Source organism: Dipodomys ordii, unplaced genomic scaffold, assembly GCF_000151885.1.
Source record: "Dipodomys ordii isolate 6190 unplaced genomic scaffold, Dord_2.0 Scaffold16, whole genome shotgun sequence".
NCBI classification, from domain to species: Eukaryota; Metazoa; Chordata; class Mammalia; order Rodentia; family Heteromyidae; genus Dipodomys; species Dipodomys ordii.
The window spans coordinates 18,313,790-18,341,543 of record NW_012267232.1 but is presented as its reverse complement, the minus strand read 5'-3'; the positions used below and the strand labels follow the sequence as shown (position 1 = coordinate 18,341,543).

Genomic DNA, 27,754 nt, shown 5'->3' with positions numbered 1-27,754 from the left:
GTACTTCAGTAGACATTTTGTGGGTCTTAAATATGAAAAAATTCTTTGTGTCACAAGCAAAACACCATACAGGCATATAGGCTGTATACTTGACCTTACATTCCTCCTTTTGGCATATTTGTTAGCCAATGCAATACTTCATTGACACATCCAACTTGGAGATTATTATGCTAGCTAGTACTTAAACATTTGTGCTTAAAATGAAGTTATAAATATTTATAAGAAAACCAAAAAATGTTCAATAAGGAGTTCAGATCTTATTATCTTCATCAAAAATGTGTATGTATAGAACACTTCAAAGTATTTTTTAAGGCCAAATGTTATAATTACTTTATTTTTGAAAAATATCCTGTCACTCATAATCCAAGTCAATATCCTTCTTAAAGTAATTTCTCCAACATTTTCCTAATTGAAATGAGGTTGGCCTTCAAAATAAATGAGGAAATACTTTGTTCAACTTTTCCCAAAGATCTGAATCCACTTATGGTAGAATTTAACGGCTAATCCTGAGAAGAACATGAATCCATGGTGCACTGTGGGAAGTCCTATAAATGGAAGACAGGAGGAGGGGAAAGCAATAGCTGATGGTTTCCTGCTAATGCATACTATTCCCAGCCAACATGAGAGGCCTTCCCATGGTTGTTTACCTTGAGATGGCCAATGTTTTCTAGCGGAGGTTTTGGGAGGAAGAGAACTATCACTGCATTTCTTTCTTTGTTGTGAATGAAGAAATGGAGTAGCGAGCAGAAGTGAGAAAACAAAAGAGAAGATAGATAACAGATAATGAGAGACACAGTGCAGAATTTACAGGTGTTAACTGAGGAGCAGAGTAAAGAATAATCAAGTTTTTATTAGGAAATATAATTGGGCATGCAATGAGTTAGGGTGATGATGTTTCACAATGGTCAATGCTTTTTAAATTCAAACATTATACTTACCAACTAACAAAACAAGTTCAAACAGGAAAAAAGAAAAGAAGAAAGAAGTCTATGAGAGGTTCCATAAATATCTTTCTTTTAAAGTCACTGTACTGGTGGTATGTTATCCTATCACTTGGCCTTGACATCTCTAGACATACTCTGATATATTAGAAAGCTATATAATTATTTGGTGGGTCATAGGGCTTGAACTCTGGGCCTGAGTGCTGTCCCTCAGCTCTTCAGCTCAAGGCGAGCACTCTACCACTTGAGCTACAGCACCACTTCCAGTTTTCTGGTGGTTTATTGGAGATGAGTTTCTTGGACTTTCCTGTCCGGGCTTGCTTTGAACCACGATCCTCAGATCTCAGCCTCCTGAGTAGCTAGGATTACAGGCGTGAGCCACTGGCACACAGCTCCACATAGATTTTAATTACATAAAATTAAATCAGATCCTTGGTACATTAGCCTTTCAACTGTCCAACAGGCAAGTGACCAACACAGTTTTTATTAAAGTATGCCTAATTCAAAGAACATTGTCTGACATAATCCCTTTCTTTCACTACTTTAAAAAATAACAGCAAATAAATTGAATAGATGCCTAGGTAAGTAATCTCAGCTTCCTCACTTAAATACATTTTTTTTTGCCAGATGCTGGTGGCTCCTGCCTGTAATCCTAGCTACTCAGGAGGCATAGATCTAAGGATTGTGGTTTGAAGCTGTCTGGGTGGGAATGTCTATGAGACTCATCTCCAATTAACCACTGGAGCTGTGGCTCAAGAGGTAGAGTATTAGCCCTAAATAAAAATTAGCTCAGGGAAAGCATCCAGGCCATGAGTTCAAGTCCCAGCACTGGATATATGTATAGAAACAAGAAACAGCATTTCCTCCATGTCTTCCTTATTGCCTTCAGCCAACTCACACTCAAATCAGGCTTTTTAGTGCGTGGTACATAGTTCTAGCCAATGATATATGTGGTATATACTCAGTATACCAAAACTCCATAAACAATTTATAGTAGGGAGACCTCAATTTTAGATATAAAGAATATAGTGACACATTTTAGGTCATGCTCTATTCTGCCTAACTAGTGATCTATGTTACCCAAGTCATTAAGAATGTCTTAATTACTTTTATTATTATATCTTCAAGAATGAATTTGAAACATTTCTATGGGGTGTTATATTTATACATAAGGCATCGGTTACACACTTCCAGTGCTCACACAGATTGTGTCACTATCTTGATAATATAATAAACTGATTATATATTGTACACTGGTTACAGCAAACTATTAAAATAACATGATGACTTTGACTTTAGGGTTCTACACACATTTAAAAAAGGAACACAATGGATTTTAGTTTATTGTCATTTTGTTTGTACTGTTAGGTGACAAGCACAACAGTTTAAAACTACTGAGTTACTGGGTAAATACAGCCTTTTGAAAACAATTTGAATACTGAACTAAGACACACTGAGAATATACTAGAAAGAACATGGACCAGACAGACAGTTGTAGATTAAATGCCAAGTCTGACACCTAATTAGCTATCTGACCTTGAAAACTTTTATTTGTAAATAAGAGACAATATGTTATTTTGCCAAGTTGTAGTGGAGATTAGTGGATCACATGCAAAGATCATAGAATGTAGTAGCTATACAATAAAACAAAAAATAGAGCAACATTTAGTAGGCTTTGAGTCAGAAAAATATTAAAAAGAAGGGGTTGAACAGAATTATTTTTTTAAAATAAAATAGGTGATGATAACCTCAAATATGATGAATACAATATATCTTCAGGTTTAGTTCTGGGGGAATCAAAGAATTTATCCTCTCCTATTTGATAGCCCTATAAAATATAATCTTAGATTATCCAAGTAACTGTAACTGTAATATGTTAAAGAGGTTGGTGAGGGCTGGGATGTTGGCTCAGTGACAGAGTGCTGGCCTTGTATGCATGAGGCTCTGGGTTCGATTCCTCAGCACCACATAAGCACAAAAAGCCAGAAGTGGTGCTGTGGCTCAAGTGGCAGACCGTTAGCCTTGAGTTGAAGAGCTGAGCGACAGTGCCCAGGCCCAGAGTTCAGGCCCCACAACTGACCCTCCTCCCCCAAAAAAAGAGGTTGGTGAGTGATTAAGATTAGCATGGATACTGTACTTAGTGTCATAAAGAAAACATTGCTACATAATTTAAAATAAAGCAGTAAAGAAATACAAAGAAGCAGTTTCACCTAAAAATACTTTAAAAATGGCTGGGTGCTGGTAGCTCATGTCCTGAAATCCTAGCTCTTCAGGAGGCTGAGATCTGAAGATTGTGGTTTGAAGCTAGTCTGGGCAAGGAAGTCCGTGAGACTCTTATCTCCAACAAACCACCAAAAAAAGCCAGAAGTGGAGCTGTGCGAGTCTTGAGCAAAAGAAACTCAGGGATAGCATCCAAGCCCTGAGTTCAAGCCCTAGGATTGGCACAAAAAATGTATCTTAAAACTACTAACTGCAAACATAGAACAATTCAGATAAGCTTAATAAATTTTACCTCCTTATGAATGAGAAAATGGTATAGATTAATTTCAGTTTATATAGATAATAAATAGCAAGATTATGGTTAAAATTCAAATCCAGATCAGCCTGATTTCAAACCCTTGTCAACCTTAAAGACTATCTATCTATCTATCTATCTATTTATCTATCTATCTATCTATCTATCTATCTATCTATCTATCTATCTATCTATCTATTTATCTATCTATGGCTTGAATCTATAATCCTAGCTACTTACGAGGTGCAGTCTTAAGTTTGAGGATAGCCTGCATAAAAACGTTCATGAGACTCCATCTTGATCAATGGCTGGGTGTGGTGGTGCCTCCTGTTATCTTAAGCTACAAAGGAAGCACAATGGCTGGATGTGGTAGCATGTGTCTCTCATGCCAGTCACATGGGAAATCACAAATAGGAGGAACACAGTCCAGACTGGCCTGGCATAATGTGAAAACCTACCTAAAAAGTAACCAAACCCCAAAGCAGCTGTTGGAATGGCTCAAGTGGTAGACTACCTGCTTAATAAATGTGAGATGCCGAGGTCAGACACCAGTACTACAAAAAAATTTTTCCCCCAAGGAATAGGAAAAGTAAAACCCTCAAAATAAAAATCACTTAATTTGTAAATAAGATAACTGGACAATTATTCTATCAAAAACAAGAAAGGATGACAATTAAGCCAATGTGGTGGCTCATCTCTGTAATATTAGCTACTTGAGAGGCAGATACTGCAAGGATCATGGTGTGAGTCTAGCCTATAAACAAATTTGTTAGACAATAACTAGTTGCAGTGGCATATGCCTGTCATTTTGGCTAAAATAGGCATAAAATAGAAGGTTCAAAGTCCAGATGTTTTCGTTGTGGAAAAAAAAAAAAAAGATCCTCTCTCCACATTACCATTGCGAAAAGGACCAGAGATGTGGTTCAGCAGCACAGCACCTACCTAGCAAGCACAAGGCCCCACATTCAATCCGAAAACTGGGGTAGGGGGTCGGGGGGGGTGGGGAGACTAAATGGATAATTGTAATAGTTAAGACCGTGAACTCTGAAGTCAGGCAGGTGTACATTGACATGCTAGGTTCAACAAGAATGAGGTGATTATTTCTAAAGGTAAATAACACTTTGTTTTTATTATTTTTAATTTTGCAAAAGTACCATGAGGACTGAATGAGAGAATGCATGCACAGTAGTTAGCAGAGTCTGGTATTTAGTAACTGCTCAACTATCACTTTTATTATTTGCATTTCAAAAAAATTTACATTGGGTTGGGTATAGTGGTACTATACTGGGAAGGTAGAGATCAGAAGGACTGCAGTTTGAGGCCATCTTGGGCAAAAAATGTAAGACTCTATAAAAAACTAAAGCAAAACAGGACTAGAAGCAAGGCTCAAGTGGCAGAGCACCTGCCTACCAGGTTTAAGTTCAAACTCTGGGACAACTACCAAGAAACCTCCCTCCCCCTGAAAATACAAAAACACATCCAAATGAAACAATCTAATAATACTCTACTCCAAAAGGTCAATAAATGCTATTTAAGGTCAGCATTATTTGCCTTTGGGCCAACAACATATAAGCCAAATTTCCAAGTTCAAAGTACCAAAGAGAATGTGTTTGGTTGCCCATAATTTCAAACTAATCTAGTGATAATTATGTACAAGCAGGAATCTTTCTTTCTTTTTTCCTTTTCTTTCACAGTACTGGGGCTTGAACTCTGGGTGTTATGCTTCCTGAATGTTCTTACTATTGAGCCATGAATCCACTCTGGTTTTTGTTACTTTTCATAGGAGCTTGCTTCTTGTCTGAGCATGCCTCGGAGTGGATTTCAATCCATCCAGCTCTTCATTGAGAAGAGGCCACAAGAATTGGCTAGCCTTGAACCAAGATCCCAATAATCTCAGCTTCCCAAGTAGTGGGGATTATAGATATGAGCTACTGGCAACAGGCTAAAGTAGTTTCTTTCAGATCACTTCAATACTTGGAAAGGTGAGGAAATTTTAAAGTAACTTTTTTTTTTTTTTGTCGGTCGTGGGGCTTGAATTCTGGGCCTGGGCGCTGTCCCTCAGCTCTTCAGCTCAAGGTGAGCGCTCTACCACTTGAGCTACAGTGCCACTTCCGGTTTTCTGGTGGTTTATTGGAGATAGGAGTCTCACGGTCTTTCCTGCCCGGGCTGGCTTTGAACCGCAATCCTCAGATCTCAGCCTCCTGAGTAGCTAGGATTACAGGTGTGAGCCACCAGCGCCCAGCTTTTAAAATAACTTTTAAAGTAGAACATTGACCTTAGGCTTTTTCCTTTTTTTCTTTTTTGATGGTACTGGAGATTCAACTCAAAGGCCCCTGCTTGCCTAGCAGGCATTATACTGCTTGAGTAATGCCTCTGAACCTTGGGCTTTAGTTTTTTTTTTTCCAGATTTTTTTTTTTATGGGGCTGATCTCAAACTGTAATCTTCCAAAGTCTTCCCCATGAATAGCTGAATTACAGTTGTGTACCACCATGCCCAGCCTACAAAGGCTAAATTTTGATAATTTGGATCTCAGAGATTTAGACAGATCTGACAATCATAAATCCTCCGCTATTTGTAGATGGTAAAATAGTATTTGTAACAAAAATGAGCTTAGAATGAAGGTGAATTTGACGCTATTTAAGTCTTCATAATTATTAACTTTAAATTTGATTTTGTTTTGTTTTTGGGTCTGGTCATGGGGCCTGAACTCTGGGCCTGGGCGCTGTCCCTCAGCTCTTCAGCTCAAGGCTAGCACTCTACCCCTTGAGCCACAGCACCACTTCCGGCTTTTTTCTTTTTTTGCTTATGTGGTGCTGAGGAATTGAACCCAGGGCCTCAGGCATGCAAGGCAAGCGCTCTACCACTAAGCTACCTTCCCAGCCCAACTTATTTGATTTTGATGGCATAAATATGTAGTATATATTTTAGTATTAATTTTTGTGTGTGCTAGTATTAGGGCTTGAACTCGGGGCCTGGGCACTGTCCATTAGCTTTCTTGCTTAAGGCTTGGGACTCTACTACTTGAGCTACAGCTCCACTTTTGGCTTTTATGAAGATAAGAATTGCAGATTTTCTTGCCAGGACTGGCTATGAACCACAAACCACGATCCTCAGATCTCAGCCTCTTCAGTAGCAAGGATTACAAGTGTGACCCACCAGTGCCTAGCTTATGGTTGTATTTTTAATGTTGAAATTGAGAAAATGGAATGTATATTTTCAACAAAATAGAATCCTTTTTCTTGAAAACAGTAGGGAAAAATTTAACAATTTCTGAACTACCACAGGGAGGGGCAGGAGGGGAGAGGTGTTATAAATGTTAAAAAAAAGGTTATAAAAAAGTCATTATCAAACTTCTGATACTTTCTAATACATGTCTGATAATGATAAAAGGTTTTTCCTGTATTTTTTAAAATAAAAGACAAGAAAAATCTAATAATGTTTTAATGTAGTTACAGAAGATCAACAAAATGTGACATCACAGTATTTCCCTCAATGACCTTAGGGTTAAAAATAATTTCCCTTAAGTATCCGTGTAGTGCCACAGACAGTGCACTTTGAGAAAATATAGTTATACATTTTATCAATCACAAAACATCAAAATCTTTCACTTAAAAAAACACTGAAGGTTATATTAAAATCCTTTTGGGGCCGTGTACAGTGGCTGATGCCTATAACCCTAGCAACTTATGAGATCTGGGGGATCATTTTCAGGTCAGCTGGGTTCAAAAGTTCCCAAGACCCCCATCTCAATGTTAACAAAACAAAACAAAACAAAAAGCTGGGTATAATGGCATGTGCCTGTCAGGTAGTTGGAAAGCATAAATATGAGCAATGCGATCTAGGCTGGGCAGGCAAAAAGGGAAAACTCATTTAAAAAATAGTGGGAAAAGGGCCTAAGTATTAGAGCTTAGCAAGTACAAAGTTCCAGGTTCAAATCCTAGCACTACTAAAAACAACAAAGTCACTGGATTTAAATATCAACACTTGATACCTTGTTAACCAAAAAGTAAATTTTAGATCATCTTGTACCAAATTATATAAACTTAAAAAACATTTCTCTTTCTCCCTCCATCTATATGTATCCTCAATTTTTATTTTCTACTGGAGATTGAACCCAGACCTTTGAGCATGTTAAACATGCAGTCTTATCATTGGGCTGTGTATTCTGTACCCCTACAAAATATGTTTCTATATTATTCACGAAGTAAGGATGGCTTGAAAGAATATAATTATCACATTTGCTATTTCTTTATACTTAATTTCAAATTAGTGCATTAATAGTGATTATTTTATATATAAGAACCTAAAATTGATTTTCAATTGCAATTATGAATCCATTTCCTCAATAGGGTAAGTAAATTTTTATCATTATGTTAAAAATAACAAATCTACCCATGCTAGGCAGTGCATATCTATATTCCCAGCACTCAGGAGGCTGAGGCAGGAGGATTGTTTTGAGACCAGTCTAGGGTCAAGAAACAAAAGAAAAAAGAAAAAGCAATGAACAACCAAAGAAACAAAACACCTAAAAAATTCGCTGTATTATGTTTGAAAAGCTGATGTCAAGCCCAAATTTCTCCAATGGCTTAACTTCATGTCTACTCTTTCCCACTCTGAATTAAAACTTTAAAGACAACTCTATAATAATGTAAAGAAATATATTAAGCAACACAAAATAAAGATAGTTCTCTATGCATGTGTCATGACAGAAAAATCAAGATTTGAAATAAATGGAAGACAAAAATTATTTGTTAGATACTTTAAGACATTTTTGTTGACACTGTAGTACACATGTAGTCTTTAACTTTGTGTATGTGTGTGTTTTCAGGTACTGGAGTTTGAACTTGGAGCCTAGCACTGTCACTACTTTTTGCTCACAGCTGACTCTCTACCACTTGAGCCATACTTCTACTTGTTTTTTTTTTTTAAACTGGTTAACAGAAGATGATCATCTCATGGACTTAAGTTTATAAGTTTATGTATGCCCAGACTGATTTTGAACTTTGATCCTTAGATCTCAGAGTCGTGAGCCACCAGTGCTCTGCCAGTATTTAATCTCACTGTGTTGAACTCAGAACTGCTCTGATAGAAAGTTTATTTCCTAATGATTAAAACCTCCAAAAGCTTACACAGAGAGTGAGTTTAGTAATATAGTCACAAGCATTTACAGGCAAAAACACTCTTAAAAAAACTCAAAGAAATTTACAGCACAGTAGTAAGTTTATATTCAAATTAACATTTTATTACTACTTAGGTAATTATACTTTAAATAACTTGTAGGATAAATAAATGAAACATTAACATACTGAAAAATGAGGGCAACTGAGCTTTGACTTGGCTGTCATACTTAATGTCTTGGAAGGTGAGAATACTAACATATCTTACACCTGACTAAACATGCAGGATAATATGCAAAATATGTAAAGAACATTAACATTTGTACTAAAAGAAAAACTCCAGCTGGTAAATAATTGCAACATGAAAACTGACGAGCCTTTATGTACATATAAAGGGAAAAGTTAGTCCAAATGTGGTCCAATTATCTATAGTTTATGGCTTGACTTTATTATACTCAGGAGTGTTATTCATACCTATTTCAATGGAGTCTGATATTCTCTATTATTAATAATGACATTGCCAGGTATACTTAACTAGTTTTAATGTTGCCGTTTACTAATGTCTTTTATTTTCCCCCCAATACTAATTTTAGATAGTGTCAATCCATTAAAGCTAATTTTACAATTTTTGTTTTATTAAAAAAATTCAACCTAGTCTAAGGTAATTTTTTCTTTGCTAGATCTTTTATATTAATTAAAAGGGCTTTAACTTTTTGGCAAAGTTATCTTTTTAATGGCAAATCACTGATAGGAAGGGAAGCTTTAGTTTTATTAACTATTCTTTTATTGAGAAGTATAATTCTAAAAAAAAGAGAAGTATAATTTTTTCTTCTTCTTAATGTAGATGTAGATACGTTAGGTTAAAATAGGAGTGCCATGTCTTTAAACTTATTTATTCACCACAAACAAAAGTAAAAGGTTTCTTACCATTAACTTCCTATTATGCTCTTTTACTACTTCCCTTGAACACTATTACAACACTCATCTTTGCACATTGGCTGCCTAGTGCAGAGCAAGGCACACAGAGGAAAGCCATTTGATGGAGTTATCTAGTAACAATCCAACACATTACAAGATACAAAGACACACCACTTCAGTTAAATAGTACTATTTTTTCATGCTGAGAAACAAACAAAAAGGGTCAATATAACTAATTTCAGCAAAGGAGTCCTATTATTAGTTATTTAAATCCCCAAACCATGTTAGTGTTTCATGCAGACCTGGGTTAGTATACTTCTGTAAAAAATTTAGTGAAAATTTCTGAAATGTTTAGTATAAACAAGGGTGTTAAGTTTGCTTACTGACTGAATTACAAGCTTAGAGCTTGCTACTTTTGAAAAAAGGAAATGGGAGAAGAACAGAGGATGTTTTGATTGACACTTTGTCTTACCTTCAGATAAACAGAACTGATATTTAATGATCTAAAGAGGGAAAATAAAATAAATGAAACAATCATAAGGAGTGCAAGATATTACAGAATAGGAAGGCCACGAGTCATTTTATTCTTACTGATTTCTTACAATTAGTTAATTGTATTAATGCAGTACCCTCTTAATAATCCTTAAATATAACATAATTGGCTATAGCAAGTACTTCTAAATCTAGACCACTTTAGCTTTATTTGTAAAAGTAGAAATGATGAGGCAATATTCTTGGCCATAAAATTTGATCTCGTAAAGTTGAGAGCACATACTCAACTTGTGTCCCTTTGCAGATACTTCAGTTATGATCCCATGAGATTCAGTCATTAACTTTTAGCTCAGATAAAATGCGCTACCTGTACTTTTATGAAGATTGTCGAACCACATTTAGGTAAAAGAAAACATAAATCAAATGTACAGGTTAGATTCAAATAGTGGTGAAAAATATATTTCAATGATTAGAATTTTATTCAAGCAAACTTTTGTTTTTTTCTTTTAGAAGAAAAGGGTATTGCATTTGAAGTTCCAGTGACAACAAATACTTGCTTTTAATCTTACCTGCATCACAAGGTAAATGATGGTAGGGAGCTGGAGAAAAAACCTGTGCTGCAAAATCTTCAAATGTTGTTGGTTCTAAATGGTGCTGGACAATTGTTTGTAAGTATCGTGCTCTCTCCTCATAGCTGATTACCCTCTGTTAAGGATGAACTTAAATACAGCTTACATTGGAAATGAACAGTTCATACGAAAGGACTTTTTGACTGTTTCTCCTTACTAATAAATTACTAATCTTATCTATAATTAAAAGTATGCCTTCTTAAAGTGTAAAATACACCTGTTAACGTAAGTTTACGCCTCATGATATTGCTATATGAGACACATTTATTAGAAAAATATTGTAATTCTAAACTGCTGCTAGATTTCTTAAGGTCAGCCTGGGCTCCTCTTACATTGTTAATCAGCTTCTGCCTACAGATTTACCCTCAAAAGCCATGCAACAAATGTTATAACACTGCTTAAAATACTGTCAAAAAGTCTGTATTTTTCCTTTGAAAACACTTATTGTAAAGAATTCCTGCATTATCATCTTCTTTTTCTAAAATCCCCAAGTTTTCTCAACAATTGTTCTCATTTTGAATGGAAGACTACTGTTGCTGTAATCCTTGAATAACTTCATGTGGTTAAGATAAACACATAGCTGAATCTGTATGTCAGGAAAAATACCTGGTCAATTATAACACTGAAACAAGCAGGAATATTTGCAAAGAGTCCACAGGACTCCTAAATACTGTCTAACAAAGCATCTACAGGGTACTGACACTGACAGAAAAATACTGTACTTCCCTTTCACCACATTTTCTTCTCTGATATTATTGACAAGCAACCAGTACCTTGAAGTGTTGTTGCTTTTGAACAACCCACTCCAGGCTTCCTGTTTCAGCAGGTCTGATTGTGCTGTTAGCACAGAGAGGGCGAGAAAGAGAGAGAATATTTCTGTTGTTCACGAAAGCAACTATGGAAATGGCTGTCAAAATGTAGAGCAGCAGGCAGCAACATACAATTATCAGGAAAAACTCACATGCTGACTTCATGTCGTATAGTTCCTGAACTGAGAAATCAGTTAACCTTTCTTCTACAACTTTGAAAAGTTTTCCTGCTGTACTGGATGTGCTACATTGACATTTAAATAAGGATAATAAAACATGTACATGAGACATTTAAACAGGGACAATAGAAATTTGCGAATTGGTTCTCTTTGCTGAATTTTTTCTAAAGCCCATTTTAATATTTCCTTCTCAAATTTTGTTATTTTTAAGATTGTAATTTATTACAGTTCTACAATTCTAGAAATTATAGCTTAAGTGATAATTCAATGGGAGACACTGTGGCTAGTTATAAAGATTTATTGACTGCAAAGAGATTAAGAAAAGCCTAAGAGTCAAAACTAAGATTGTAATGGATATCTATTCAACAATGAACTTTGATGATTATGTCTTTTGCTTTTAAGTGGCTTGTATACTATCTCTGTATTACAATTTTATATATCAAATATTGAAATAACTTGAATTCCACTTCCTTACAATTTCATATTTTCAATTCTGTACACACTGGACACACCGGGATGAACTTTAAAGAATTTTACTCATGAAAAGAGTTACAACAGATGCTATAACTAAAATGATTGGTGGTAAGAAAGGATTTTATGGAAGGATAACATTTTTAAGTCCAATTTACCATAGAAGAATAATATATCACACTTTTAAAAGAGGGTATATGGTTATAAATGGAAGAGGATGAAACTGATGGTTCAATCTAAATAATACCACATATCTCACAACTTGTTGGAAAGTACTTTTTTCATTGGGGGAGATTCACAGCTGCCGAATTTTCTGCAGTTAATAGAGTCCTTTGATTCACAGCAGTGCCCCTTGTACAAAAAATACTGGCCTTTGTGTATTACCAGAAACTAATTTTCTATTTGGCTGAAAAGGGAAAAATGGGGTTATTGCTTCTCCCTCCTACAGAGCTTTTCATTATGCCTGATGCACTCAACTTCTAAGCTCTTCTGAGAAAAAAAAATAACTGAAGAGGCAAGAGGTAGAAAAATGAGCTTGTTAGCACATTAGAAGTGAAGTATCTTGGTGGGCCCTAGAAATTCCCAGTGGTGTGTTAACTTATCACTCTATGCATGCTGGCACTGATAGTCTCCCAATTGATCACTCTCTTTTCGCACCAAAGGTGCTGCCAGGAAGCAAGGGCTGAAGGCCCACAGGAGAACAGTCTGCTATCAAAACAAGCTGTTTTTAAAAGTCTGCTTGAATGGGTAAAACGCTTCATGAAAAAGTAGGGTGGAGACACCTACCTGCTTTGAAAATGCTCTACTTTCAGAGGACCTATAAATGAAATATTTTACTTTATATTTTATTTTAGAGATTACACAAAAAATTAGGCAGAAGGAAAGCAAATGTTAATATTTGTAAAACAGGGAGGATATTTCCAAAGCAAGCAAATGATTATCTAAATACAACACATTTTGAAGGGTAATCTACTTTGCTACAGAAAAGGTTTATAAAACTGAAGAAACCATAGAACACTGTTTCTAAAAACTAAATACAATATTACACTAAATACAATAGTACACTGTTTCTAAAAACTAAATACAATATTTTCATTTTATATAAGATATAAATGGGTTTAATTAAATTTCAGTAATTTTTTTTAAATGATGGATTTTTTTCCCCCTGGTCCTGGGTCTTGAACTCAAAGCTTTCTTTGAGCCACAGCTCCACTTCTAATTTTTTGGAGGTAAGAGTCTCATAGACTTTCCTGACTAGGTTGGCTTTGAACCTTAATCCTCAGATCCAAGCCTCCTGAGTAGATGGGATTATAGGTATGAGCCACTGGTACCTGGCCTAAAATGATTTAAAAAAAAATTGAAGTCTACATGGCAAAGAAAAACAAATTTTCTGAGGGGGGAGAAGGGAAGAGTCTGGGACTCAAACTTGGAACCTAACACTTTCACTCACTGACTTGTGCTCTATCAACTGAGCCATGCCTCTAGACTCAAGAAAAATAACCTTTAACGACTGATTTAAATGAAAAGATGGTACACACACACACACCCACACACACACACACACATATCTAGTTTTATTATTGGCAGGTTAATTTCAGAAAACATTGTTCACTTGGTAAATAATTATAGTCTAAGGTAACTCATCTTCTAAAAGCTAAATGTTTTTTATAATCTTACAATTTTAATGGAAAAATTTAAATTAAAAACATCAAAACCAACATAATTTATTATACTATAATTGAATATATATATATCTTCATTTACTTCAGAAAACATACTAAGGAGATATAATGAACTTTAAGTATTTATACCACAGTCTTGGGTCCACAACAGGGTCCTTTTGTGGTTGCAGTCATAAAGTTCCCAACAATACTGTTCATATCTGCAATTGTAGTCAGAATCTTACAGTTGTGAATTCTTCTATCTCCTTAAAATAAATAACCTTTTTTTGGTGCTAGTTCTGGGCTTGAATTCAGGGCCTGGGTGCTGTTCCTAAGCTGCTTTTTGTTCAAAGCTACAACTCTATCACTTAAAGGACTTTTTGTATAGTTTAGTGGAGATTAGAGTTTCACAGACTGGGGCTGGGAAGGTGTCTCAGTGGTAGAGCGCTTGCCTTGCATGCCTGAGGCCCTGGGTTCGATTCCTCAGCACCACATAAGCAAAAAGAAAAAAGCCGGAAGTGGCGCTGTGGCTCAAGTGGTAGAGTGCTAGCCTTGAGCTGAAGAGCTGAGAGACAGTGCCCAGGCCCAGAGTTCAGGCCCCATGACCGGACCCCCCCCCCCAAAAAAAAAAAAAAAGAGTTTCACAGGCTTTCCTGTCCAGGCTGAATCTCTATCTTTATATTGCAACCTGCTGAGTAACTAAGATTGAGCCAGTGGCACCTGGCTGATATGTACTTTTTAAAAAAAAATTTAAAGGCAGCCTTCTAGGGAAGAGTTATTAGTACCTATACATTGATTGGCACAAAGAAATTCAGTGGCTAGTCATCAGAAAGCTCACATTCCTACTATGAGTGTTGCCAATGGAACTGAAATTAAACAACAACAACCCTGAAATGGTTAAGATGATTAAAAAAGATAAAGGCAAATCACCACTACCACCAACAAAAATCCAGAAAATTTAAAGTACAAATTTAAGTTGAATTCAGAATATTTTTCTTATAAATCTAGAGTAACTCAAGCTAAAATTAGCTAAAAAGATTTTGATAAGGGAGATTTAGCTGGTAGGAATCTTTAATACAGAAGTAGTCAATCAAAAGAAATAACACACAGGTGCTGCAATCATAGGCAATATAATTACCCACTAATCCTCCTTCCTTCTACTTTCTGTAAAAGCAGAAAAGAGGAAGGGAATATTACTATTCAAGAAATAGTAAAAGGAACTGAAAATGTTCTGTCATAAAGAAATAACTAAATCGAATCGGAACTTCATTAATACTAAGTTAATATAATTAGACATTTTAAGTACTTTACATTTCAAGACCAGCTGAACTGGGGTTCAATTTCAGCTCGGTTCTGGAAACTAACTGTGAATTCTCTTTGCCACAGTCTATCTGTACACTACCTGACCCTATTTACTTCCTTCAAATTTAAAGGAGTGAATAGAGGACACCTGAAAAGTACTCTTACATCTCTGCAGCAACGCATGTAATGTTTGGCTTACATTTTTATAAATAGCAAATGCTGTTTTTTTTTCTTTCTTTTTTTTTGTCGGTCATGGGTCTGAACTTTGGGTCTGGGTACTGTCCCTCAGTTCTTCACTCAAGGCTAGTGCACTACCACTTGAGCCACTTCTGGCTTTTTCTGCTTATGTGGTGCTGAGAAATCAAACCCAGGACCTCATGCATGCAAGGCAAGCACTCTACCACTGAGCCACCTTCCCAGCCCCAGCAGATGCTGTTTCTTGAGAACAATTTTTCTTTTCTTTGTTTTTTCTTCTGAGACAGGCCTCCCATGTTGCTAAGGCTAGCTTTAAGCTTAAGGTCCTCCCTCCTTAGCCTCTCCAAGTGGCTGAGACTACATACCACTTGTAGCCTGTACTATCATGCCTTCAGATAATTTTTACTGTCAGTAAGAAATATACTTATATGTTCAAGAATCTACTTAATATTATGCATACAGGGATTCATTCTGATGTAAGGAAACTGATTTCTTTGGGGAAAAATAATACGAAGAAAAGGTACTGCAGAGAGTTAAATAATATCAAGTATTTCAATTTTATTAATATACGGGGAGAAGAGATTGAAGACAGATTTGGTTTAACAACTTGTAACTGGTATATTAGATTGATGTATGGAAATGTCACAGTGGACCTCTCCTGCAACTTTTGTAACTAATATAGCTTTTAAAAAAGGAAAAGTAGTAACAACTTATACTCTTAAGAAAATTTGAGATTTCTTCATTCTGAACTGCTTTTATTGCTACAACACTTCGTTCTGTGATTGCCAATTCCATGTCATACTCCATTAGGGTGCATATTTAAGTTACTTGTAATTTATAATCAGCCTAAAAAATATTTTTTGTGCACATATATGTCTATATATGGATTTTTGTGTACATACATTTCTATATACATATATACAATGCAAGAATATAATTTATACAAAAACTATAAAAATTACAAATGAGGGCTGGGAAGGTGGCTCAGTGGTAGAGCACTCGCCTTGCATGCTTGAGGCCCTGGGTTCGATTCCTCAGCACCACATAAGCAGAAAAAAAAAAGCCAGAAATGGCACTGTGGCTCAAGTGGTACAGTGCTAGCCTTGAGCTGAAGAGCTGAGTGAAAGCACCCAGGCCCAGAGTTCAGGCCCCATGAATGGACTGCCCCCCCCAAAAAAAATTACAAATGAAAGAAGATATCAAGATTTTATGCTATTATTTTTCTTTTAAGTTGAGATTTAATGTTCTATTTCCTAAACAAGAAGGAAAAATAGTTTCCTTTTTGTTGTTGTTGTTGTTTTCCCTAGTGGGGCTTGACCTCTGGGCCTGGGTGCTGTCCTTGAGATCTTCAGCTCAAGGCAAGCACTCTACCACTGAGCCACAGCGCCACTTCCAGTTTTCTGGTAGTTAACTGGAGATGAGAGTCTCACAGACTTTTCTGCCCTGGCTGGCTTTGAATGGTGATCTTCAGATCTCAGCCTCCTGAGAGCTAGAATTACAGGCATGAGCCACTGGCGCCTAGTTTACTGTTTACTTTTTAAAGGTAAATATGAAGTGTTTGTGTCTATGATAAATGGGCTAGTTTGAGGTATTTAAGGCCCAGTCTGAAATTCCTAATTTTGTAATCATTTGCTTTAACTATATTTCTATGGCTTCTTTATAATTTTAATACTAACACATTCCATACTTGTTCTCTATATAGAGAATTCCAAGAATGATAATTATGCTTGACAAGAAATGTACTCACTGCCTTACTCATCTAACTGTAACCCCTCTGTATAGCATCTTTACAATAAAATAAAATTTAAAAAGAATGATAATTATAGGAAAAGGGAAAATTCCAATAGAAAAAATTACTTAGAAATTTTGAGAGAGAAATTTGGACACAGTACATTAAATTTCATTTTGAGTTGTAATTTAAGTAAGTTGAAATTTGAGTACTATATTCAATATTCACAAATTTGAAAGCCATGTTTGTGATCTGGTTAGGTACTGAGGCTATGAAGATGAAAATATACATGGTCTCCGCTCCAGGAAATGACTAAAATTCTAAGTATAGTTTCTCTGAATGTGTACTGCTTTTCACATAAAGAAACCATGTAAAATTTAAATATTATAGGTTGAACCAATATACACTGGGGACCATCTGTATTTGGCTTTAAAAAAACATTTAGCGAGGGATTATACCAAGTCAAAGTAACACTAAGACTATTTAGGAACATTTGAACTAGAAGATAGATATATCCACCAACATTCTTTTAGAAAATAAGCAAAATGTTTATTCAGCCATAGATCTTGCCTAAGTAAGAGTATAGACATTTGTTTGGAAAAATAAAGCTGCTGATTTGGAAAAATCTCTTAATAGTCCAGTATTCTTTCCTCAGCCAATCTCAATGATCTAGGTTTTATGTAGAGAGAGAAAGAAAAAAAGTTCTATCAGGCAGGTTACCACTTTTATTATTAAGAATTTAAATTGTTATTATAAAGGTGATGTACTGAGGGGTTATTGCTTCATAACTCAAGTAATGAGCACATTTCTTTTTGGACAGTATCATCCTTTCCTTCATTCTATCCCGTTTCTCCCCCCTTTCCATGCCCACAAGTTGTATAATTCATTTTCAGCATTAGGCCTGATATCTTAAGAGTGCCAAAACAATGAATATTAGCTTACATTCTAGGATTTCATGAGTTTTGGAAAATGTATGTATGCTGTATTATAATTTACTACATTTTAGTTACTATATTAGAATAAAAATACTTGGATATTCTAAAATAAAAATGAAAAAAGTCAATTCAACATTTTAGCCTTAGAAGGCCTTGAAATATCTTCAAACATTCTGAGCTAATATTATTGCAGTTTTGAAAAATGAAAAATAAGAATTTTATTGAAATATATGGTCTATTTCAAGGATCTCATATTATTATTGGAAAGTAGTATATTTCCCTAATGTAGCTTATGAAATAATAGGTACTGCTTATTTATATGATGAAGGTAAACTAGAATGCTTACCCTATAAAACAATGTCTGGTAAATTAATAATCTAGTGGGTGAAAGACATTTCATTTCTCTTCTACTATAGCTAGCTTCTTCAAGAAACATATAGTTCATTTGCAGTAGAAAAAAAATCCCCCTAAACAAATGGTATAAATTTTGGTATTGGTTAATTATTCCATGTTAATAGAAATTCTTCTGAAAGTCTGCAACAGGTTATGACAAACTATTTTTTGTGGTGATTTATTCTAATGAAATTCTTTAGTGGGCTGATACTATCTACATGGTGAAGGAAAAGCTGTGATTTGTCAGAGCAGACAAAGCTGGGCTCTAATCCATCCTTTTAACCATATTGCCAAGTCTATATTGTTTTCACTGCGTCTCAATTAGAAGACAGGCAGGACACCTGGTACTTCTTTATCTAAGTCCCATGGGCTGCCAGATGACTCAAAATCCATAACAGGTGCTAAGGCAGTGTGAGGATAGCCCTATTATTGAAAGCTGGAGTTGAATAAAATTTGTACCATATATAATTGCTTATAAACCAGTCAATTACTAAATGAAAACATTAAAAAGTTGATAAGTCCATATTTACCAAAGCTCATATAAAATAGGTTAGAAGATTAACCTTAAATAATTTAAAACTAACAGCTTTGAAAATCTTTGTGATTTAATCTAATTTTGGTGGTTTCCAAAACCATTACTATGATTATCAAATATGCATATTATCTATCCTACTTTCACAAAATCATATAAAAACATTTAATAGAAAAATGAAGTTACCTCCATATTAAATTTAACGACAAATTCTTGGTAAGATCTACTTGAAAACAACGTATATATTAACACATATATGTATATCATATATAATAATATCAAGCTTTTATAGATAGCAGAAAATTGTTTCAAATCATTAGTATTAGAGTAAGTTTAAAAAACACTGGGGGAAGCCGGGCATGGTGATACCTACCTGTTATCTCAGTTATCCAGAGGCTGAGGCAGAAGGCTTGAGAGTTCAAAGCTCACCTGGGTTACATACCAAGTTCCAGGCCACCCTGGGCTACATATATATGAGATCTTGTTTCAAAAAACAAAGCAAAACAAAACAACAAACAACAATAACAACAACAAAAACACTCTGGGAGACAGAAATACAATCACTTTGGGTTGCTTGTTTGGGGAATAAAATTTCAGTACATGAAGACTGAGGAAACAATGTGTTTGAATTTAATATACTAAACTTGGATCTTGTAACAATATTGCAAAAAAGGAAAAAAAATCCCTAAATAAGTAAAATTTTACAGTGTACAATTACTTAAGTATTATCTTTGCCCAAATGTGAACTAATGTAATTAAGAGTTTTTTTAATGGTGTAATTATTAGGAATATAAAAAAGTGATTCTATTATCATATTAAGCAGTAACAAAGTACAGCAGCAAACTGTCAGTTAAGACAGTGTCACAGAATCTATGACAAACAGTATATTAGCTTAAACTAATGCACTATATGCCCCCAGGGAATGACAGGCTTACACACTGGACTTTAACATCAAAATCTATCCATTAATCTTGACTTAAATATATTCTATTCTGCAGTAAAAGGAAGAATGGGCATTCAGTGAATTAATGTATTTGAAATATTGCACTGCTGCCTATTTACTAAAATCACTTCAGGAGAGCAAGGAGAAGGAATACTGATATATTTATACAGATTTATTAATTTTACAAAAAATACATTTGACTTCTCCAAATTTAGCAAGATCATTTCATTTATAAAAAGTTTACAGACTTATAAAGCGTTCTTAAAATATCTCTTCCTGATACTATTTAAGGACACGTTACATAAACCACAATTCTGCAGTATCATTTAGCCAATTTAATTTTAGCTGGAAAAGAAAATTATCTGTGGAAATATACTATTAGACTAACACCCTTGAAAGCTGAGAACTAGTTTATTAGTTGTATACCTCAGTTGTACAAGTGGGGCTCCACTTGTACATATGCACAAGGTATTCCTGCCAGACTCCCTGCCTCTATCACTCTCTTATCCCTCTCCTGCTTCTTAAAACAATTTCAGCTGGCTTCATTGTCCTTTTTTGATACAGAAAAGGAACTACTTGTACCATATTCATCTTCACTCATCCTCTTCATTTGGCCAACTCTATGCTGCTCCTTCTGTTACCAACTCTCCAACTGAGCTTGTAAAAACTAGTTTTAATAAAAAAATTGTAGCTGATTGTTTCTTTGTATTAGAACTATCAACTACTTGTTGATAAGCCTAACCATCAGCTGCTTGTTGATATGGCCAACTGGAGTGCTTAGACAAATATCATGGCCCATTTACTTTATATAAAAAAGAAACAACCTACACATTTTTAGATATCCAAATTAGAATCCATCCAGATAACCAAGTACTACTAAAATGGTTATGTTACTCATTTAAATAATATAGTATTTAAGTTTGAAATGTGCTAATATTATTTTTGGTAGGTTATGTTAGTACTTTTAATTGTTACACAGAAAATTTACATTTTTATACTTATGTAACGTAAGTCAGATACTATTTGGAAATTCTAAATGGGACAGTATAAAGAAAATTAAAGCAAATTTATAACTTTATCTGGTATGTGAAATGTGGAGAGTTTTGATCGACTTCCTCTTACTTAAAATTTTTTATGGAGAGAAAAGGATACTATTTTAATCTAAATATAAAAATATCATAAACCAAAACAGATGTTTACTCTGCTGTAATCTGTTTGACTAAAAATAAATAATGGCATGTTAACAATGGATTACTACAGGTGGTTGCTTAAATATATTCATTTGCCTTCTTTTTGATAGTAGCTATGTGCTAAATAAAAGTCAACACTCCTATCAAGAGAGTAAGTAAATATAGAAACATCAGTTCTACAACAGCTATTTTTGTTCCTTCTCTTTTCGAACAGCAATTAGTAAAGCAACCCCTTCCCCTCCTCCCTAGCTGTCAAGCTGTTCAGAGCAGTTTGCAACTTGACAATGGTACCATTGTGAATGCTCTCTGGGCTTCCTTCCCACAGAGAGTTAAATGGGCAGTTCCTGCTGCCCATGATTGGTGTCCAGTGAAATAATACTCAAGAGCCAGGTTTTATCAGCTTCACGCCAAAGAAGTGAAGCCAGGGAACCCAAGCCTTCATATCATACTGGACCATATGCCAACCCTGAAGGCCCCAAAGGTTTATCACTAAGAATCAGGATCCATCATGTCCCTTGTGAAATTTTCACTTCACACACCTTATGTGAAATGCAAGGCTTCACTAAAACTGCGCCTTCTTTACAACTGGCATGAACAGATGGACAGTAACAGTGGTTTGGCAAGCAAAAGTTAAGATTTAAATAACGCTGTATTCTAGTGTTTGAGAGGGAAAGCAGTTACAAGAAAATGGGGAGAGTTGTGACCCCCCCACTTAATTTTAATTCCATTACTGAATTATAAACTCAATATCAAAAGCCTTATGTTTAATAAGTAAAAATTACTTAAAAGCACCTGATTTTTATATTTTAATAATGATTTCAGCTTTAAAACTTTAATTTGCTTTCAGAATTCCTAAATACCATATTATCTTAAAAAATGTTAAAAAGACTGGGATAAAATTTGTACATTGTGTATTAGGCATGGTGAATAATAATGTAAGTATACAAGTAGATCTTCATCACCTACAGACTAACTCTGGGTATTTGTTTTTTTTTAAAGTGTATCTTAAACTATTTTTTAATTTAACTTATTGTAATGGTGATATACAGAGAGGGGTTATAGTAATACATCTTAAACTATTTTTTAATTTGACTTATTGTAATGGTGATATACAGAGAGGGGTTATAGTAATACAAGTCAGATAATGAGGACATTTTTTTGAGCAGTGTCACCTCTCCCTCATATTCTCCCAGTTTTTCCCTTCCCACTCCCTCTCCCCCAAGTTGTATAGTTCATTTCCAACATAGTCTCCAGTGGGTAACACTGCTGAATTGGTTCACCCTTTGTCCCATTGTTTCAGTGCTTCCCCTTCCCAAATCAGATAAACTTACTTACAAGACAAAGGGTACAGAAATCAAAAACAGTGACAAAGGGAATAAACTGAAGGGAGAAAAGTAACTGCAAATAGTACAATAAAAAACCTCTTGTTTCTATTTCTTGGAGTTCATTTCAATAAGCACCATTTTATATGATCATATGCACATAGTTATTGAGTGCTGTGATCCTCTCCTAAGAATATCATTCTTTAACACAGGATTTTAATATGAAAAAAGAATCCCTGTTCTATCATAGGTGAGAAATTAAAGATGGAAGAAGAGAAACATCAAGTTTGGTTGTTTTTGGAAACACCCTGCCTGTATCATCATTGCAGTCTGTGTCTTCATTCTAGTGCTCTGAGGTATGACTTAACTATCTAAATTGGCATATATAGTAGTGCTTTCTTTTTCTTTGCTATTTTTCCCCCATGCACTATAAGAATAGGATACTTATGGGTACTGGTGGCTCGCACCTATAATCCTAGCTGATTGGGAGGCTGAGATCATGGTTCAGCTTGAGCAGGAAAGTCTGTGAGACTCTTATCTCTATTTAACCTCCAGAAAACCAGAAGTGGCACTGTGGCTCAAAGAGATAGAACATTAGCTTTGAACAAAAAGAACTATGGGACAGTGCCCAGGCCCTGAGTTCAAGCCCTATGGCTGACAAAAAAAAGGATAAATGCATTTATTTATCAATAATGTATAAAAGTATAACAACACAGGCTGGGTTCCTGTGGCTCATAACTATAGTTCCGGCTACTCAGGTGACTGAGATCTGAGGACTGCAGTTCAGAGCCTGCCTAGGCAAAAAAGACTGAAAGATTCTTATCTCCTGTTCATCAGCAAAAAACCTGAAGTAGAGCTATGGCTCAAGTTGTTCAAGTGGTAGAGAGCCAGCTGTGAGTGAGGAGTAGAGCAAGAGGCCCTGATTTCAAGGACCAGTACTAGCACAGTAGCACACAAAAAGGTATAATCTATAAGAGGACAAAAATTATTTTATAGAAGTGAAAGGGACTGTTATGCACGAATGAAGAGTCTAACCTCCAGTTGTGGTCCCTTTGCCTTATATTACCCAGTGGCACACATTCTTTGCACACATCCACTTTATGCTGTCATGCCTTTTATCTGCCTCTAAAAAACTCTCTCTGAATTGCAAAACTTGTGTATGTCTTTAACGTAAGTAGAAAAGGATTCCTTGGTAAAGCTACTCCTAGTACTTCAGCCTCTACTATCTGCTACCAGTTAAAATTAATCATCTTCATTGCCCTATTTTGTGTATCTCACTACTGCTGGATTCTCATCACTGCAATTCTTTCACTCTCCTCTCCTGTGGCAGATAAGCTCCACGAAAGCAATAACTTCCTCTCTATCTCACTGCCTCCCATAGAAATAATATGGTGAATTAATTAATGACAGATATCAAATTACCTGGGGATAAATAATTTCTTAGGATTTTTGCTAATTCTTAATACTAAAGGAAGTGAGAGCTCTTAGGGATACTCTACGTACAGCATCTTCTTAGCAGAGACACCAAGTAGTATCCTCCCCAAGGCAACATCTATTACTGATAGCAAGTAAGAGTGCCTTAGCTGGGCTGGGAAGGTGGCTCAGTGGTAGAGCACTTGCCTTGCATGCATGAGGCCCTGGGTATGATTCCTCAGCACCACATAAACAGAAAAAAAAAGCCGGAAGTGGCACTATGGCTCAAGTGGTAGAGTGCTAGCCTTGAGCTGAAGAGCTGAGGGACAGCGCCCAAGTCCAGAGTTCAGGTCCCATGACCGGACCCAAAAACAAAACAAAACAAAAAGAGTGCTTTAGCTAACAGATGTTCCATTACCTCTTCCCAATACTGACAACTCATCTCTGAAAATTATCTCACTAAATTATCCTGTTAATAAAAACACACCAAGTCATCACCAAAATATAAAATCTGGTGTGTGTGTGGTTGTTATTTTAGTTTATGCACATGTCAAAGGCAATTTCTTATAGTCCTGGTTTTCCTCTTCTTATGTATCCACCAATACAAATTTAAAATTATAAGTTAGTGTAACAGAAAGACTAGAAGAGAGGGATAGAAGGGTGACAGTGATAAAAGATGAGCTGGTGGCTCAAGCCTGTAATCCTAGCTACTCAGGAGGCTTAGATCTGAGGATTACAGTTTGAAGCCAGCCTAGGTAAGAAAATACATGAAATTCTCTTTAACCATGATTACAAAAAAAAAAAAAAAAAAAAAACCCTGGAAATGAGGCTGTTGTTTAAGTGGTAGAACTCCAGCCTTGAGTGAAAAAGCAAAGGAATAGAGCCCTAGCATCATTGTGTGCACATGCACACAGACATATACTGCACTGCACTCATAAAATGACAAGTTGAATTGAAACCCCTTTGTACAACTACTTAAAAGTAATACTACAAAAGGATAGAGATTTTCATTCTTAAAAGAAACTATGCTAATCAGAGTATATCTGAGGATGTGGGAGGGAAGTGATGGTAGGGGAAAAACAAAGGAAGCGGCAACAATGCTTGATAAGAACGTACTCATTACCTTGCTCATGTAACTGTAACCCCTCTGTACAGTATTCTCACAATAAAAAACTTATTAAAAACTATACTAGTCATAACTTCAATAAACAAGTAAACCTGTATAGGGATGTTTGAAAAAAGTCTTGGGATAAACAGGAAGTTGTGAGGGTAACATAAAAAGAATTTCTCACAGGTAAATAATGTAAACCAGTTTCAGGGTAGGGGGTGGTGGGGAGGGGGGAAGGAGAAGGATTGAGATGGGGGGAGGGGGGAGGCTGGGAAGGGATGGGAAGGGTAAACAAAGGAGGAGGCTGCAATGCTTGGTAAGAAATGTACGCATTATCCTGCCCATGCAATTGTAACCCCTCTGTACAGTATGTTCACAAATAAAATAAAATTAAAAAAAAATAATGTAAACCAGTTTCAGTAACAGTCTAGGACCATCATAAAAGTCTTTTAATAAATTTAGGCTTGCATTTTAGAATATTTCCAGAGTTTGCATAGAGGACAATAATACCATCAACTACAATGTTACTGTGATTTTCCAAGCAGTTGTTACATATAAAAGTTTAGTGTTTCATGTGGTTAATTTCTTGAATCCTTATACCAATCCTGAGTTTGACTCTGTAATTGTACTCTTTTTACAGATTAAATTAAGAATAGTCCATACTTATTGATGTTATCTTCTGAGAAAATGATCCACAAAAGACAGTAGATAAATAAAATTACATAGTTTCTCAAGAAACTAATTTTCTTCTAACATGAAATGGCAGCAATATTGATGGGCCCCACAGGACACTTCACAATGTCCTATCATAATGAAAGGCAACCACATTAGTGGAGCCAATCAATTACATTTCATTTGATTTCTGGCTCTCATACTTTTGCAACAGGTTCTTTACATTTGAGTAGAACTTCAGGGCCAACAAACTGTGACTAATTGAACAGTGATTATTGACTTTTGGTAATTTGTCTGATAAAGTTAAAGGAAAACCTAATTCTGGCATTTAATAAAAAGTCAATTTAAATACATTAGAAGAAATAAGTAATATTGTTTGTAGGAAAGCATATTAAATCTAGGTAAAATTCACATTATTATTATTATTATTATGAAGGTGATGTACAGAGGTATTACAGTTTTGTCAGGTGATAAATACATTTCTTTTTGGACATTACCCTTTCTTTCCTCTAGTATAATGTATTCTTTAAAGATGTTACTGAATTATGTAGTACCCTTCATACTGTATTATTTCAGAATACTACATATGTAAATGTACATACACATACAGCTCTAAGCTATCAGTTCTAAGAGTGAGAAGTTTTATTTCATCTACTTAAATCCTATCCCTAGAAACTTCAGATTTTCTATATATTCTTGATCTTATTCCATATTACTTTCTTCTTCTTTGGAACTCTTCATAGTAATTTGCTTATAATCCTACTATGACATTTTAGTAGTATCTGTATTTAACCTACACAAATCCTCTTACATACTTTAACTCATCTTTAGATTACTTGCATAATGTAAATGTTACATTAATAATTATAGTTTTAGGGAATAATGACAAAAATAATTAAGTCATTTTTTAGTAGACATGTCTATTTTTTCTCCCTACATTTTTGATCCAGAGTGATCTGAATACATATATGGATGCAGAATCTATAGATCAGAGTACATTATAATGTATTTTAATTCAGTTTAGGGACTGGCAAACCCAAATTCTGTAGGGGACCCAAGGAAGAACTGATGTTTCTTGAATCTAAAAATTAAGAACTGGGCTGGGAAGGTGGCTCAGTGGTAGAGTGCTTGCCTTGCATGCCTGAGGCCCTGGGTTCGATTTCTCAGTACCACATAAGAAAAAAAGCTGGAAGTGGCGCTGTGGCTCAAGTGGTAGAGCGCTAGCCTTAAGCTGAAGAGCTGAGGGACAGCGCCCAGGCCCAGAGTTCAGGCCCCACGACCAGATCCAAAATAAATAAAATAAAATAAAATAAAAATAAAAATTAAGAACTGTTGTTACCTGAATCATCTCGCAATAGAATTCCCTTAATTCTCAGGTGACTTCACAGTCATTTTTTTCTCATAAGGCCTTTGACCAGATGAGGCCATCCTACTTTATGTGAGGGAAATGGGTTTTATTGATTTAAATAGCAATAACATCTTTAAAAAAAAAACAACAAAAACACTTCCAGTAACATAATATGTAACCATGACCAGACAAGTTGGCAAATTAACTATGTAACCAAAAGACTATGTCCATGAACCAGAGGATTTGTTTACATTAAATGCAAATACTATATCTATATAATATAAAGAGCTTAAACACTTGCAGATTTTGGTATCCTCAGGAGTCTTGGAACTAATTGTCTATGGATTTGGAGGGATATAGCAACATAGTCAAAATGTTTTTTAGGTCAAAACAAATAATTTTTTTTTTAAGGAAGAATCATGAAATTAAAACTTTAGGATTATTTCCACTGGGGGGGCGAAACTAATGAAACAAACAAAATACACAGTCTTTGTAGATAGCTAATAAAATGATGGCTAAGAGCAAACCTGAAATAGTCCTCTGATCCAGTGGTTACCCAGATTCTGTCTGGTCTTTTTCCTCAGTGTTGCATTTCAATTCTAATTGCATGATCAAACAACAAACTGAGCTCAAGACAAAAAAGTACCTAGCTGAGAAAAAAATCTAAGGTTGCATGAAAATGCTTTTCAAGTACAAGAAATGACAAGTAAAGGAGAGATTTCAAAGCTTGAAAGACAGTCATCAATGCTGACAGATTACTGTAATTCTCGTTGCCAGCATGATCGATTTGGGCAGCATATGACAATCAATACTGCCCTCATTTAGTGAACAACATTAGATTCATAGGAACAGAAGATGTTCCCAGGATAAATTTTAAACTCTTTTTAATGATCATAAACAGAACAATTTATGCTGTGGAATCTTAGTGGGCACTAATAC

At 35.3% G+C, this 27,754-nt stretch overlaps 1 protein-coding gene across 1 annotated transcript in view; it reads right to left on the bottom strand.

The window, feature by feature from the left end:
* Ralgapa1 (Ral GTPase activating protein, alpha subunit 1 (catalytic)) overlaps positions 1-27,754 on the bottom strand; it is a 255,284-nt gene that overhangs the window by 2,380 nt on the left and 225,150 nt on the right. The window contains exon 37 of the mRNA XM_013012238.1: positions 10,554-10,678. Within this exon, the coding sequence (XP_012867692.1) occupies positions 10,554-10,678 (125 nt within the window). The remainder of the gene's footprint in view (positions 1-10,553; positions 10,679-27,754) is intronic.